This window comes from Lagopus muta, chromosome 8 (genome assembly GCF_023343835.1).
Source record: "Lagopus muta isolate bLagMut1 chromosome 8, bLagMut1 primary, whole genome shotgun sequence".
In the NCBI taxonomy this organism is placed as follows: domain Eukaryota; kingdom Metazoa; phylum Chordata; class Aves; order Galliformes; family Phasianidae; genus Lagopus; species Lagopus muta.
Window position 1 is genome coordinate 5,130,325 of NC_064440.1, and position 16,733 is coordinate 5,147,057.

General features: G+C 39.2%; 1 protein-coding gene and 1 long non-coding RNA gene across 5 annotated transcripts in view; one reads left to right on the forward strand and one right to left on the reverse strand.

Moving 5' to 3' along the window:
- The window catches only part of LOC125696571 (von Willebrand factor D and EGF domain-containing protein-like), a 168,961-nt gene that overhangs the window by 80,152 nt on the left and 72,076 nt on the right, over window positions 1-16,733 (forward strand). For both annotated transcript variants that reach the window (XM_048952370.1, XM_048952371.1), the window contains exons 12-13: window positions 12,410-12,546; window positions 13,567-13,728. In XM_048952370.1, the coding sequence (XP_048808327.1) occupies window positions 12,410-12,546; window positions 13,567-13,728 (299 nt within the window). The remainder of the gene's footprint in view (window positions 1-12,409; window positions 12,547-13,566; window positions 13,729-16,733) is intronic.
- LOC125696577 (uncharacterized) overlaps window positions 1-16,733 on the reverse strand; it is a 191,408-nt gene that overhangs the window by 8,514 nt on the left and 166,161 nt on the right. Inside the window, exon 4 of one of the 3 annotated variants that reach the window (XR_007378427.1) lies at window positions 9,615-9,700. The exons of the other annotated variants lie outside the window; for them this stretch is intronic. This is a non-coding gene — a long non-coding RNA (uncharacterized LOC125696577). The remainder of the gene's footprint in view (window positions 1-9,614; window positions 9,701-16,733) is intronic. 3 annotated transcript variants of the gene reach the window in all.

The following is a 16,733-nucleotide window of genomic DNA, read 5'->3' on the forward strand; positions in this document are numbered from 1 at the left end:
CACACTGAGTAGCAGTACACATTACACCTAAGAACCTGTGTTTTTTAACTAATAGCTTAAAATATTTTCTGTAGATATAAAGTTTAAATACAAATATTATTTTTCATTTGAGAAAACCTACAAAACACATTCATAATTACAGCCCAAGAAGAGAAGAATGGTTTCTAGCTAAGTAAAGGGAGCACAGAAGGGAAAGCATTAAATACAAATGTAGTAGAAATTGCCATGTTGTGACAACACTATTTATTTTTCTCTTGTGGGAAAGGTAGGGGCATGGCTTTTCAATGTGCAGGCATATCTTCCCAAGGGTGCCCCTGACCTGGGGAACAATTCCCATTCAATTTTCTTTTTCCCCCACCATACCAGTGAGATGATATAGTGCCTTCTCATCAACAGCTGTCCGTCCCATAGAGGTAAGGCAGAAATCACTTGTGCTCTACTCTACATCCTGGGTATACTGGAAACTTACACATTTGTGCAGAACATAAAACAAAAACAGAAATCAAAATGTCACAACAGGTTAGTGGAATTCACTTCAACAGCTAAAATCTTCTCTGCCAAATATAGATATATTTTTTTTCCTATTTGTAATCCATCCGCCAGCTTGTAAAGAGTAAAGCCCAGACCATTACAGCACATTTCATGACAGACCCCATAGCCCATGGAAACCCCTGAGCAGTTTTAAACATGAAAATAAGGATCTCAAAGAGAAAATGCTGGTACCCAAGCATTCATGTAGACAATAAAACTACTTAGCAATTCCACATCCTAAAGAAAATATCTGTTCAAGATATTTATCCAAAATATTTTACAGGCTGCTTCTCATTAAAATGGGAGAAATGGGATTTAAAAGCGGCTCTTTAACTAAATGCAGCTTTCATTTAATTTTATATCTTTTTCCCATAAAGTACTGAAAAAAAATTGGGAACATTTTTGATCATTTGGTAAAAAAAGAATCTTCCCAGAGCACATCACCCAAAGAGTCCTCAGTTTTTCCAAATGACAGATGAGTGGAAGGCAGTGTAAATTTCCCTTAATGCCAGTGGTAACAATATGGAGATTGTCAATTGTTAGTCCCATTACATGGAAGGGCAGCCAGAAGTCAAAGTTTTAGAGTCTGGAACCTGAGTTGATTTGCTCCTTTAACTTAGAGGCACTGGAACAGGTTGCCCAGAGAGATGGTGGATGCTCCATCCTTAAAGACATGCAAGGTCAGGCTGGATGAGGCTCTGAGCAACCTGTTGAGCTCTGGGGTCCCTGTTCACTGCAGGGGAGTTGAACCAGATGGCCTTCAAAGGTCCCTTTCAACTCAGATGATTCTATGATTCTATGAAGTTTGTTCCAATATTGACTATGGAGAAGGAAGAGTGCTGTGATGGCATAGAGTGAAGCAATGTGATGTATTATAGTGAGCTCCAAGCATTGCAGTCTGTTTATGGATTCATTTCTGAGTGACCCTGAATAGATTTTCTCCATTCTTCTATTTAACAATACAGGAGCCATGTACCTGTAAAAGTACCTGATCTTGGAAACACAATGTAAAGGAAACCTACACATCCAGACAGAGGTCAGATGTCCCACAAGGAGAAATAAAATTTGAGTTCTGGCACTTCAATCACCTAGACATCATAATGGTTAGGAAAGGTCAGCTAGCTAATTCAGTACAGACAAACAAGATATAAGTACCAGTGTGAGCTTCACCTTTAGCTGTTCTTGATTTCAGAGTTTTATTGGCAATGTACTTTTAAGATATCTGCTCCTTTTTACATTTCACAGGCAGCAATGTACTGCTCAAACAGCATATGATGTAACATCTATTTGCAAGCAAAAGTACTGCAGTACAGCAGAATAATGATGTGCTTCTTAAATAACAGTTCAGAAGATTGGATGTCCTCAGAGTCCTGCTGACGTCACTAAAGCCAGGATTTCACACCAGAAAATGCTATTAGAGATGAAGAACTAAGATTTATCTCAGAAATAAAGCTGCATCTTCTAACGGGAACAGCCTGAGCTCCCTGACTGTCAGCTCACACAGCCTGACCCATCCGCTGAGCATGGGCAGCCCTCACAGAGCAGGCACAAGCAGGATAAGCCTTTGGGCTTTTTTGCTAATAAGCACAGGTTGTGTAGGAAGGCAAGAAAAGGAGTAGAAATTAAGAACTGATTTAGGGTTCTGCAGGACATTTGAAACTGCTGCCTCTCTCGATTTCTATAAAAGAAATCCAAGTCTTGAATATGACAGAATGTCTTTTTAAATGGCCTAAGTTTAAATGAATGTATTTTTAAAAGAAAGAAACAAAAAAAAAGAAGTTTATTTTTGGACATGTTAAGGTTTAAATTCCACTGCTAGGAAAAAGTTACTTTCCTACATTACAGGAGTAATGAAGGAGAAGGCAACTCCTTTTCTTGGCCATATATTTTCTCATTAGCTCCAAAACAAATCTCCGTCTAATTTTCTCTGGCTGAAATTTTATATGTGAATTAAAACTCCCCCAAGATCAAGGAGGCCATCAATATAATTCAAGTATCTTTTCCAAGGTCACCCCATCTCAGCTGCATTACCAATTCATGACAATGCGTTCTACCACTGGTTTTGACCAGCACAACATACACACACACACACTAAAAACAAAGATGGCCACGCGGTATTTTTAGGGATCAGAATACAAATTGTAACATATTTGGAATAATTTAAAAGGGAAAAAAAAAAAAAGGATAAAGAGGGAAGATGCAAAGCATGGCTTGCAGGCAGCCGTACTTCCTCGCTCCGCCTGCCTCCAGCAGGAGCGGTCCAGGTGGCCAGAGCTATAATTATCCTCCCATGAAAACTGCAATTTGGAGTTGAAAGGCACCTCTGAAATTTGGCATTGCTCCAGAAGCTCAGACTTTCTTAATGTTGCTTAACATTTCATAAACCTCCCTCCTCCCCCCTCCCCCCCCCCCAACACCTGTATAAGGTGCTTAAAATGTCGTTACCACCTGTAATTAAACGCAGAATCCAATTACTGCGTATAGCAAATCAGGTTGGTGCTTACCGTTTGTATATATTGACCATGTTGATTATAAAAAAAAAAAAAAATTCAGGACTACTAAAGCACACTTAGAGGAATGTAATATGCAGATTGTATGAAGCTCTAAAGAGCAATTACAAGATAAAAGGTAATGAGGAATAATAAGGACAAATTAGTTTCAGTGAAGTAATGACACTTGAAGTTTAAATTTCTATGTGGAAAGTTCTCGAAAAAAATATAGCCAGCAAAGAGAAATAATGAGCAAAAAGGACAGTGAGAAGATGGAAAGTTAACACTTACCTCACACACTCACAGATAGAAAATCTTCACATCACAATATGTGTCTGCCCATTTGGATATTGTTACTAATAAATTCTGTGAATCCTGAGTGCATTTTCAGGGCTGTGAACCACAGCTATACAGGTCCCTTGAACCCATCCACAACAGTGGGATGTATAGACCTATCTTAATTTATAGGCCTATTTATTTAGCAATTTATCATATTGCTTTCAGTCAAGTACTCTTCATATGTTGTAATTAAAACACTATTTTAAAATAAACTTATATTGAGTAGCAGTGCTGGGTCAGCTGTTACAGGCCAGAGGCAGAGATTTAGAATCACTGAATCATAAAGGCTGGGAAAAGCCTCTAAGTTCACCAAGACCAACCCATCCCCACATGGCCACTGGCCAAGTCCCTCAGTGCCACATCCACACATTTCTTGAACACTTCCAGGTTCATGAGATAAGTACTGGATAAATCTCATGGTTTATACACTTACATTTGATTTTAAAGCTTAATTCCTGTTCTTAAAGATGAAACGTGAAGGAGCCATTTAAAGGTTTAAATTGTTTTGAGATCCTGAGGTGAAAGGGGATAGTGGATTTCAGTTGTCTAAGTCAAGCATCTGCTCTTCAGATTTTGTGTTCGAACATATTGACTTTGTAATAAATATTTTTCCTACTTCTATCAGTTCAGTGGTCTTTACACTCCAGATCGTGGTGCCATTATGGTTATTTAAGAGCCGTTAGTCTGTCAAGTAAATGGCTTCTCCTCAGCTCATATAATGCATGCTTTGCTGGTGTGATACTTCACAGTAGCACAGGAGGAGTCATTAGGGTGTACTGGGTCAATAGAAGCTTGTTGTGCATAAATTAGTCTATACAAAGTATAGGATGCTTACCAGACTCTTCAACAAAAAAACAGTTAATTCCTTAAATCAGTAAGAAGTCTACAAAGAAACATAGTACTCAGCAGTGTAGAGGTGGTAACCTCTGCTGCCAGCCTGCAGTGCTGGTATGACATACCTTCAGTGAAAAACCAAACCATTTATATCCCCATAAGCGCTTCAGAAATAGACAAATGCTTGAAATAATGGAATTTCTGTCTGATCCTCTCCACAGGAACTGATTGCTTTATAAAATTGGTCTGTAGATTAGTAAATAAGCAAATATACACCACCAAGCTTTTGGCTGATTGGGCAAACCCCCTCACATGGTACTGAAAAAGCAATGCACTGTGACAAATACTTGTATCAATTTCTCAAAATTAGATTTCAGAAGTTGTATTAAAAATGGCTGTGGAAGCAGTGAGCACCCCAGTGCTGCTATTAAACTTTTCTGGCCAAAAGCAAGTATTATTACTAAAAAAAGGATGAAATTATTAAATCGGCATCATTTTTTTTAAAAAAAAAAATTTCTGTCAGTTAAGAAGTCATTGGGCTTAATTTTCCTCTTCATTGCAAGAATTACACTGACTTTGGTGGATACAGTATTAGCAATGTCACCATCACTATTACTTTACCTTTTCAAGGAAAAACTAGGTCTCTTTACCAAAGTTCCTTTCTTTTCTCTTTTTGCTCATATTGATTAGTGCCTTTTTTTTCTACAGTTCTGAGTTTCTCATCTATCTCACTGAGGGAGGATGTCTAAAAATTTCCTGTACCCATGCTGCCCACGTTCCCTTGAATATGTACTTGTTTATTTGACAACTGCTGGACAGTAAATGAGGCAGTGTTATTAGATTACAGTTTGGAAACTAACTCAACTGTTTCTATCAAATACATTTCAGTAATAATGTCTGTAAGGCATGGAATACTTCATGCAGATCTCTATATGCCACAGCCACAAAAATACTGTTTAATACACTGCTTCAATTTCACTGGGACTGTGTTCTTTACTTAGAGATTAACGACATTATGAATTTATTCTTACATTCTTCAGGATGACATTAGAGAAATGAAGGAATTTTCACAGAGATATCAATACTATCCAAAAGAGATTATATGCAACTTGAATATGAAAACCTTAATTTTGAGAGATACTATCTGCTCTTAATAACCAACTTTTTCCTCAGCTTACCAGATCATCCTGGAAAAATAGTTTAAAGAATAAATATGAAAATGCATAGTAAGTAATATTATTTACTTCAATTATTCAGCTTTTTCCCTGTTAAACCAATTTATAAGGGAAATTTAAAATACATATATTTTTAAATGGTTATTTAGAAATGTTGCATTTCATCCACCAAGACATCTACACAGAAGTGGGCCTCATCTGCATGAGTTAACTACTACTGCTACTAAGCTAATTGCAAATAAGTTAGCTGATAATTTAACTAGTAACAAAAAATAAAAACAAAGGCAACATCAGTGGTTGTTATTATAAATGCATAATGAGTAATTTCCATGGAATTGAGATTATCTGCTCTGAAATTTTCAAACATTATCCTTCAAATATAAGATTTGCCTGTTTTTGAAAATACCATTGTCATACTTTTAGAATTATTGACTCCAACCACAAGATGCTGGTAGGACATAGTAATATAAAAATTTTACAGTTTAACAAATACAAAATTTACAAAACAAACAATTAAAAAAAGAAAAGTGACCCTTGGCTAATCTACTGCTGATATCCTCTAATTTATGCCATTTTTTATATGGATGGAGACAGACTTTTCTCTGTTGTAGAAAACATATTTCTGCCTAGAATTTTCTGAGTGGTTCTCAGAGACTGACAGGCTTCACGTCAGTTGTGAGGATTTTTTCTTCTTTTCATAGCAATTTTATTTTTTGATAGATCAGGCACACTATAGACATCGGAAAAGACAAACATCAATACCAGCCTTAATCTACAGGTTTAAGTCCCAGTTCTTTCCACTCAAAGCATAGACCTGGCTGAGCTGTAAGAGTGCTATTAGCCTGATAGTTACAAAGTCAATAGAAACTAAGTTTTAAAAGGATACCAAATCCTCATGATAAGGGACATGGAAGGTTGCATGCTTAGTGATCCATACCATTTCCTGCAAATCAGATCACGGAGATTAGTTTCTTCTGGTGATTAATTTATTTGCTTTAATGCAAAGCAGCAAGAGAGGTTCAGAAAAACGTAGTTAAACAAAGCCATTTTCTGAAGCACATAGAATTAAATGCTGGAAAAGTTTACAAAATTACAGATCTGATTTAAACTGACCCAAGCCAGACAATCCAGATGCACATGCATAACTTCTTTAAACCGTGCTGTTTGCAGGCACTGCAGGAAATTTCAGTCTTAAATCTTGTTAAAACCAAAAAAACCCAAAAAGCTTGGAACAAACAACAACCTCCTTCCTCAGATACTCACACACACTCAAGCACAACAGGCAACAAACTCAAGACAATTTATGAGCAATAGAATTAAAACTTACTAAATGTTTACAGGTCCAATTCAAATTGATCAAAGGCAAAACCTAACTGTAAACCTAGAACTTCTTCATATCATGCTTTATTTTCTATAAATCTATCCACAGTCTATTCTAGAATCTATCACTATATAGAATCATACAATTGTTTGCGTTGGAAGGGTCCTCTGAAGGCCATCTTATCCAACTCCCCGCAGTGACCAGGAGCATCTACAGCTTGATCAGGTGCTCAGAGCCCCATCCAGCCTGACCTTGAGTGTCTGCAGGGTTAGGGCATCCACCACCTCTCTGAACAACTGGTGCCAGTGCCTCACTATTCTTATAGCAAAAACCTTCTTTCTTATGTCCAATCTAAATCTTGCCTCTTTATTTTGAAAGCATTTCTTCTTCTCCTATCACAACAGACTCTGAAAAAGAGATTGTCACCTTCTTTATGTTATATATATATACATATATATATATAATGTTCAAGCAACTATGAATAAAGATGTTCATAATAACTGGATCTTACTCCAACTCAGTAAGTATAAAGAAGGAAAAAAATACTAAAAACAACCAATTGGACACTAGCTTGGCTATAAGGACCATGATGATGCCCATGAGCCTCTTCCTGCTAAAATCCCTTGGAGCTCCATCACAGCATGGAATGCTGCTCTGTGGGGTGCTGCTCTAAGTGCCTTCAAGAGACTGACAATGAGATCTGCTTTGGTATGACAATGGGCACTGTGAACGTGCAACCGGATCTTATATTTTACCACCTTTCAGGGCCATTTAGAGAAGAGGCAATATTCTATAGTTAACAGCACATTTTTCTTCCTATTCCATTGCTGAAGTAAATTGCTAGCAAGCCTTTTAAAAATAGAAGAGATCAAATAGACATAAAATGTCACAGTGAGCTTTCTAAAGCAAAAATAATCTACCATATTGTAGCAGCACATGGATGCTTTCAGTGTGAAATTGAAGCAGTCCATTTCTCACAAGCAGGGAGTTAAAGTACTCACAAACGCCTTTGCCACCCTCTGCCAGGGCTTGCTTTTGCTCTCACTGCAGTCCCTGGCACTGATTGCTGATATGACGAACCAGAAAATTTAAAGAGAAACAATCAGTTAAAAGATTGGCAGGTAAATGGGATTCAGTCAAATGTGATATGTACCGGGGATGACTTTCAGAATAGATTCTCAGGCTCCTGTTCAGATCTCAGGTTTTGGCCACCTTTCATGGCCATCCAGTATGATCCAAAATGTACCCTGACTGCAAAGCTTGGCTCATGCGTAATAAACATGTGTGCTGCAATCCATCCTGGATACTACAGACCACCAAAGCAGAAAACCAGGTCCTGTCCATGTTGTCTAAAGAACATAGGTCTATATCTTGCTACTTGGATAAACTCAAGTTCTTTGGGTTTTACAAGCAGTGACAAGCATGCTCCTCATTTGGAAGCCACAGAAACAACTGATGTGCAAAAATCCTGAGAAAGAATAAAATAGCTAATCCTTTTTTTCTTAGGGAGGATTTTCGAATGAGTTTTGGGTTAGGTACATCATGAATTTCAAACTAGTGCATATAATAATTGTGCATATGATTGCTGTAATTAACCCTACACACTAAATGTAGATAATAGTCTTGGATGTATTCAAAAGGAGGCAGATTCAGACTTGCTTTGCCCAAGCTGTGAGATAACCAAGCATCAGGCAGCCTCTGCCAGACCCTTTTGGGTCGTGCATCCGGGTGCCCACAGCCATGCCAGTAAGTCCTGGAGTCTGCTCAGACAGCTTGATAACTTCCAGTACAGGGCTGGCTTGCAACCAGCCACATCAGGACACAGCAAAGTGAGCTTGGCCTGTGTGCATCCACCTGCTTGTAAAAACCTGCTTTATAAATATTGTATTGGACTATTAACATGGGCAATTTTCCTTTCCACTTGAAGATCATCTCTGATGCTTATGATATGGTGCTTGATTTGCTTTTCATGATCTAGGTGCTTATTTATCACCCTGAGCAAGGAAAAGAGGCACTCCATTCCCTTCTCATTATTTGAATAAACTTCTTGCCAGTTTTGATTTCAGGTCTACAGCTCCAGCCCAAAGTTACATGTGTAGCTTTCAAACACTGCAGAAGGATGTTTATTTGTGCTAGGATATATTTCTAATCAAAGGCAGAAATGAAACATGAACTATACCTGTCCATCACTGAAATTTCAGTAAGTGCAGTTTTACAAAATTCTTGATTTTGTGTCAAATGTCTACATTTTACTCCAATATCTGTGCACATTTATATAATACACCACAGCAAATACCTATAAAACCAATTGGGTATTTATGCAGGTTTTTTTACATCTATTATGTAGCCTGTGTGCCTCGTCTGACTCATGTAAGTGCCTGCAGAAAAAGCATATACCATCAGCAGCTCTGAGCTTGCTGCTCTTTCCAGTACATTCCTTCTGTGGGTGAAGCAACGGGATGAGGCTGGCTCCCTGCTTGTTGCTTTGCACAAAGCAAACATCACCAATCAAGTGAAATTGAACCCATGCTTCTATCTAATTACCCGAGATCTTGGGGGGCTCTTAGAAGTAACGTGAAGTCAAAGCCCTCTTCAGGAGTTGGACTGTCCCCTCCCTCTTTAGCTTGCCCCAGCACGGAAATCACACGTTGGTTGTCATATCTCCATGACCTCCTGTTTCTGTGAGTACCTAAACTTTTGCCCTTACTCTCATCTCTGAGAGCTTCCCCAGCTCTCCCCACTTTCGCCTTCACCCCCCACCAATTTTCTGCTGAACTAATGATAGCTCTTTTACTAGGAGTTTTCAGGCTCCCTAATTTAATTTCCTTATCACATATGAAACTCTGTGGTCCTCAAGCATTTGTCATACACAGGCTCATTAATTCCCCCTTCACTAACACCAGAAGCAAAGAGCAACAGCCTTACTTGAGTTTTCCCCATCAAGGATATGGGTGGGTACCCAATTACTGACTGCCAGGAGACTTCTCCAGAGATAACATCATTGATTTCCTCTTCCACATTCAGTTGAAATTGGTTCACATATGCAAAAAATGGAAGACAGAGAGATACAGATTGAAAATTATGTTCAAAGTAAATGCCTAAAATTCCTACACCCATTTAGCGTGATGTCTCATTTTCAAAAAGTACTACATTAAAAGTAATTAACATTTTTTAAAGTGATGTGCTGCATATACTGAGGTCTAAAGCCTGAGCAGTGGTATCCATTTGTTTAAAAATGAGTCATAAAATTTCCATCAGATTTTCTCCATCTCCTCCCAGCACTCCCTGCAAAAAACCCAGAGGACTCCAACACCTCATCAGCACTACATCTTCAGCTGGCCAGAATAGAGAAATAGTTTCAATGCAGCCTCCTCCACCATCATGCTGGAACAGAAGAAAGCCCACTCAGGCAAAAGATCAGTCCCTTCCTTCCTTCCCACTTTCATCAAACTGCACAAACACATAGTGCATTCTTCTTACATCAACATGTAACCCCTTCCACCAGCAAAGAAATCTCCTTTTCATCCTGATTAGCCCACAGCAGCCCATGCTTCTTGGGAGAAGGTACCCACCACATATATTGGAACATATTTCCTCCAGATTTAGACCAACTTAAAGATGCTGCACACAAGTGCATATGCAACAGTTTGAGTGAAAGAAATATTAAATTCTCTATTGATATTGTAAGTCATAGAATCATGGAATCATGAAAGTCAGAAAAGACCACTGAGATTATTTAGTCCATACATCAACCCCCTCCCATATCCCACACCACGATCACTAATCATGTCCCTCAGTGCCACACCTCCACATTTCCTGAACACCTCTGGTGACACCACCAGCTCTCTGGGCAGCTTATTCCAAAGTCATTTCAAAAAGCACTGAGGCTGGGTCATTTTGTCTTGGCCCCAACACAGTAATGCCAGGATGCTCATAGAGATGTAAGGAACCCTCTCAAAAGCATGCAGAGCTCGTCAGCAAGAAACCAGCCTGAAAGTCTTGTCCTGGAGAGGGAAGGGCTGCTGGAGCACATTCCTGTGCCTCACCCGTTCCCAAGTTACAGGGTTTTACTTCACCCACAGAAGCCTGAAAAACCGCAATGGTAATGAAAATGTTAATGCAATCTGAGCTACTTCAGTACTAGTAGGGGAAAACATTAAAATCTCATGAAAAAAGTAATGAAGCTTTCTTTTTTAATTATTTTTTTATGCACTAACCACGTAAGAAAGCAATTTATCAAAGCCTTTCTATCCATCTGATTAATATTTTTGCACATTGCAGGAATTCACAACTAACATCAACGCTGGTGAGCTGTAAACTATTTCTTTTCTTGTAAATATTGTAAAGTGTCCAACAGTGCTACTAATACTGCTGCAATAAAATCTCTAAAAAAAAAAAAAACCTAACACACAAACAAAAAAAAACAAAAACCTAGAAGCATTTTAGAAATACAGAAAAAAAATCTCACTAATTCTCATGTTTATATTGCTTCCTTTCCTTTCTCTGAAAAAAATGAGAGTCATGCAGCTATGTTGTTATGGGCTACAATCTGGCAATGTTTAAACAGCATTCATCCTACTTACAGCATGAATGGCAGAGCCTTAAAGGAATAGAGAGGTATGGGGAAGGTTATCAGCTCAGCTAAGGGCATTTTGCCACTTGAATCAGAACTAAGCCAATGTACCATTAAAACATTAAGCTTATGTTTTAGATAAGCTACAGCTCAGAGAAGACTGACAGGCAATATTGTTTTGCCAGAGCAATGGTGATGGAGCAGGGAACCAGAAAAGCTTTGTGGCCTCTTCCTTCCATGCAGGAGGCAAATAGTTCATGGTACACCATGCAGGAGTGTGCCGTGCCTCCCAGGGCTCCCAGTCATACTCCTGCTGTTAAATATTGTTTGGGAAACAAGAAGCAAGTCTTCAGTTTTATACTGTTTGTCATCATAACGGCTTCTCCTGACCATAAGAACTACAAATGTTACCAAGGAATACATGAGGCCATGGTCCTGACAGACTACTGATATTGACAAGGTGTCAGAGACCTCCCTAATGCTGTACTATCCCAGAGCCTATGCAGAACATCTGCCCAATTAAACTTTGGCTGACATACAGATGTGAATTTTGCTACACAATGACCTTTCATTTTGACTCTGTAAAGTAACTCCAGTATGAAGGCAAAGAGCAACTTTAAATGATGAACACCTGAAGTGTAACAGCATACAAGTGAAACTTTATCTGACAATCATAAAACATTTTAAGAACAGTAATGGGTGAAAATCAATCTCAGAAGGGGGACAGGACTTGCACATCACTTGAACCCTATTTAAGGACTCAAAATAGGATTTAAGGAGAACTTATGCGGTACATGATACTTGTACTGACACTGTGCAGATCTGAGTTTCACCCATTAAAGACTTAACCCTCAAAGCAAGCATTCCTTTGAGGACCATTATTTTTATTATACCCACAGCTTCTTAAATGAAAAAGAATGCCTTTTACACAGCCGTTTCATCTTATGAGGAGTCTGGTGGCTCAGTCATCTTCAGATATCTCCACTTCCCACCTTGATGCTTCTGCACACCATGCCATAAATACCATCCTCCCAGTCAACGCCTTAACAGGGTTAGCCAAAGCAACACCATAAAAACAACCACAAAACCTCTGATAAACCAGAGATGAACAGCATGTGCTACTGTCTAAAACATTCTGTCATTTCAGAGCAAACTCTGGAAATCACAAGCTTGGAGAACAGGGGCCTATGTGACATTCGCACCTCTGACTGCAGTCGTGTCCGAGTGTTTGGCGTTGGCTTCAAGGATTCTCCCCATCTGCACTGTGAAGTCACCAGATTAATTGTAAGCAGCTTCCCATGGGTTCATCAAGTATTGATGATACAGTCATGCAGCGGCATGTTCGTATTAAACTCTTCAACCCTGAGCAGTACAGAGTGCCTTCCCACTGCCACAGTGGGTGCAGATCCCATTGCCAATGTGTTTGCTATGAGTGGGGGGAGCTGAAGAAACACAGCCCTTTCCTGATTCCTCGGAAATGCAAAGCTACATTTTGCCAATTTTGTTCTGTGGGGTTTTGTTTAACCCTTGTTTGGTTCAGCTACACTGCAGTCCAGTGAAGCCCAAAATCACAAATATTATTTCTCATTTCGTACATCTGCAATGCATATGCTCAGTTGTTTTCTTAAACTTGCTTGAATGCTAAGTGTTGCAGTTAAACACAAGGCTTCCTCCACACAGTTATAAGCTCCAATAGTTCAATACCAAGTCACAAGTTCTAATGACTATTAAACCCATCTCTTCTGCTAACACTATAATTTTATTATGAACAACTATACAAGGGCAATGCTAGGACTGAATTATTTGGTACAGCTGCATGCACAGACAAGAGATGTGGATTCATCTCATAAATCTACCTCATAAAAAGATGTTCAGCCTGATTCCCTTTCATTCTTAACAAGACACAGCTGAGATTAGCCTACCTTGCTCACTTGCAATATCACATGCCCTGAGCAAGTAGTGACATTTGATGCAGTCAGTCTAGATCAGCAGCAAACATGACCTGAAGGTGTCAGAAGGTACTCAAGCTGCAGAGCTCTAGGAGCAGCCACAGTGTTGCTCCACCACTTCCCCATGCTCATCCTAGCTGCTCATCCAAAATTACTTCCTAAAGCAACAGGCCGCTTGCATGCACAGAGCAGCATGGATGGCTCTTCGCTGTGGTTATAGTAACAACATCACCTCTTTTAATAAACCATCTGTAAACGCCTTCTCTTATTAATTAGAAATATAAGCATATGTTGACAACTGGAACTTCTTCGTATGAGCCCTCAGTTTCTGCACTCTCCTTCTGTTTAACTGTAGCATCTCAACGGCGAATGGATATCAAGAGAGCAAGAAACCACACAAGCAGATTTTCTCAGCTCTAAGGCTGTTGACTGCCAGATTCCTCTCCTGAACATTACAGAGACGGAGGCTGTGCACTTTGTAGCTGGCGATGAGCCGTTCGCAAGATGGCAAGTGAAAGTAGGAATTTCTTCTTATGTTTCTAAGACATGATTTAGAAGAAGAAAATCAGTTGTCATGGTAAATTAAAAAGCAAAGTGCATGTGCATCCCTTCGGAATAGGAGATGCCTCGCATTAATGTCATGGAGATGGGGGAAAAAACACAACGAAAACAATGGGAACTAAAAACAGGTGTCTTTGTCGGCAATCCAAAAGCACAAATTGCAATCACTTCTCCAGGTAATCACCTGAGATTGATGCAGCTGGACTAATCAATTGTTAATCATTAGTATTTCATTTCTGGAAACTCCAGCTTAAACTCATGATTAGGAAGTGAGTGCAAAGTGGTTCTGACCCCTGGTTTCAAGGCAGACATGGCACCATCTGGTCTTGGATGGCTATGCGTGCAGTGCCTGCACGAGCTGAGTCAGCTCTGCTGTAGTTTTAGCCCCTTTTGTGACACTTAAATTCTAAATATTTCTAGGAAATTGGTGTCTGGCTGACCTTGTACCTGCTCCCTTTGATCTAGTGTTCAGCCTGGCTGGTAATTTCAGCAGATAAGTTCCTTTGCTAAGACTGAATTCATTTAAATGCCCCATCACTGAGAAAAATATTTTGCAGTGGAAGAAAGACCGCAGATGTGTTCTGAACACTGCCACATGTAAAAATAAAACATTTTGGTGCAAAATTTCTGTGAGAGCAGAGCCCACCCACCAGCCCTTTCTCCAGTGCAACCAGGATAGGTGGCGTACAGCCAGATTGCATTACGACTCATTTTGCTTTCAGGAGCTGCCTTCCAGCCATGACAAGGTCTGTGTCATTTTTCTTACTTTTTTTCCTTCCAAAACACAGGTAGAAGGCCTTTTTCCTTGCACTTGAGTTCAAAGAGATCTCCATGCTTGGGAGCCTGCTGCCTTTCCCCTCACCTCTGAACGCTGCAGCAGAACCAGCTCTGTGGCTGGGCAATGTGTGCACAATTAAATCCCCTCGGTCCCACTCTGGCATGCTAATCCCAGTCCTCCTGTGGATTTTTTTGCTGAATGAATTGTGAAGGCAGAAGTCAGAGCTTGGTTTCAAAAGCAGTGAGCTGTATGTGACAGCACAGAGAACAAAATGATTTGAAGATAGAAAAAGGGTTTGAAATGAGTTCCACAAGCGTTCAAAAATTTGCACTCCAGAAAATTCCTGGTATGACTTACTTCAGTGTTGAACTTCATGTTTATATTAATAGATACTTTCTCAAATGCAGGAAAAAGTTTTTTCCCAAAAGCAAAATAAATATTTCTATTAAAAAAAACAAAACAACATTCAGTATTCTCAGAATCTCTCCCCAGACTCAAAGAAAATTTCAAGAGAATCAGCAAAGTTTTACGTAAGTTTTTTTCATTACCAATATTGAGGGAACAAGAGCTTCCCAGGCTCTTTTCAGTGCTCTTTTATGTATTCATGCTTCATATTTTACTTGTTCTTTCCATGGCATCATGATGCATGTTGATTAAGAATACACGTGTTACACCAAAGCTCATGGGATAATTGGTTTGAATATCAAAACACAACTCTCACTTGGGCAGCAGTTGACACAGGCTGTCCATACAGACACTTGGGTGAAGGGATGGGAGAGCCTGGCAGGCACTTACCTAATTTGCGAAGCAGTTCTGTGGTTATCTTCAATTTGTTATCATTGTCTGTATTTGTCAAGAGCAGGAAAAATATATTTGCTTACAAGTCAGTGAGGCAGAAGCTGAATTTGAATTCAGCAAGTTCTCACAGCTTTTATTTCTCGTTTATAAAACATTCATATGAATCAAATTGTACCTCAGTGATGAGCGACACCAGCAGCCAAGATAGCTTCATGATGCATGAAATGCACTGTGGGTAGAAGGAAAGACCTCCTTCCTGTCCTCACTGCTGGTCCAGAAGCAGCAGCTCTCCCTTTCCAGGGGACACGAGCATTCAAACAGGCAAGACAGAGCTCTCAGCAAGCTTTTGGTGTTTAAGGGTCAACCCAATCTGAATAGAGATTTGCCCCAGCTCAGTTCTCATCACTGCTTTTGGACTTTGTTTCACATCACTAAGGCGACTAATGGAAAATCAACTGAAACAACTATAAAAGGACCCAATTCTAAAAAGGCATCAAAATGGAAGTTTATAATAATCTGTGGAAAAAATACAGATTTCAAAAGAAATGGAAACAGTTACCTTCCATTCACAATGCTCACTTCAGACATAAAAATTAAGTCTATTTTATAGCTTTTTATATTTTTCCCTGTCTGCTCATTTCACCCATTATTAGTGCACTAACACTGAAACAACACTGGACGCTCTGGGTAAAGAGAGAAATGGAATGTAAAATGCATTAAGAATAATATATTCTTAATGGATGTTCTGCTGCCAGTAAGCACTGCAGTTCAGAGAAGAGAGAGGCCTAGAGTGCTGCCTCTTTTGTTTGTTCTTCTCACAGTGAGGAAGATAAGCTCTTTAGAATCATAGAATGATTTGGGTTGGAAGGGGTCTCAAGGATCACCAAGTTTCAACCCCCCTGATGTAGGCAGGGTTGCCAACCTCTAGATAAGTACTGGTACTTTACTTCTTCAAAAAGTGTTTTTACATTTGGGATTTCCACACTAATCTGGTATCTTCTCATTTCTATTAGGAAAAAAAATTAAATTTAAATGTAAACTCACATAACCCTTTTTATTCTGTAAGTAGTCATATATTAAAACTGCCATCCTAAATTAAGGCTTTCTAAAGAGCCTACATGTACAGGGGTGCCCTTCTAATACACCTTCCTATGGAAATAGGACCATTGCTGTCTGATATTATGCACCCTAGCACTTTTTAGAGGTTAATATAAAGCATCCTTTCCTCTTTTTTTTTCTTAGGATTATTACTAACTAATTTACCATATTGTAAGAAAGTGATCCAGAAGTTCAGCCAAATATCTTACTTTCATTTCACACCTTCCTGAAATCCATCCTTATAGTACTCAAGTCCCTGCGCAGTCTTCACAAGCATACTGAACAAA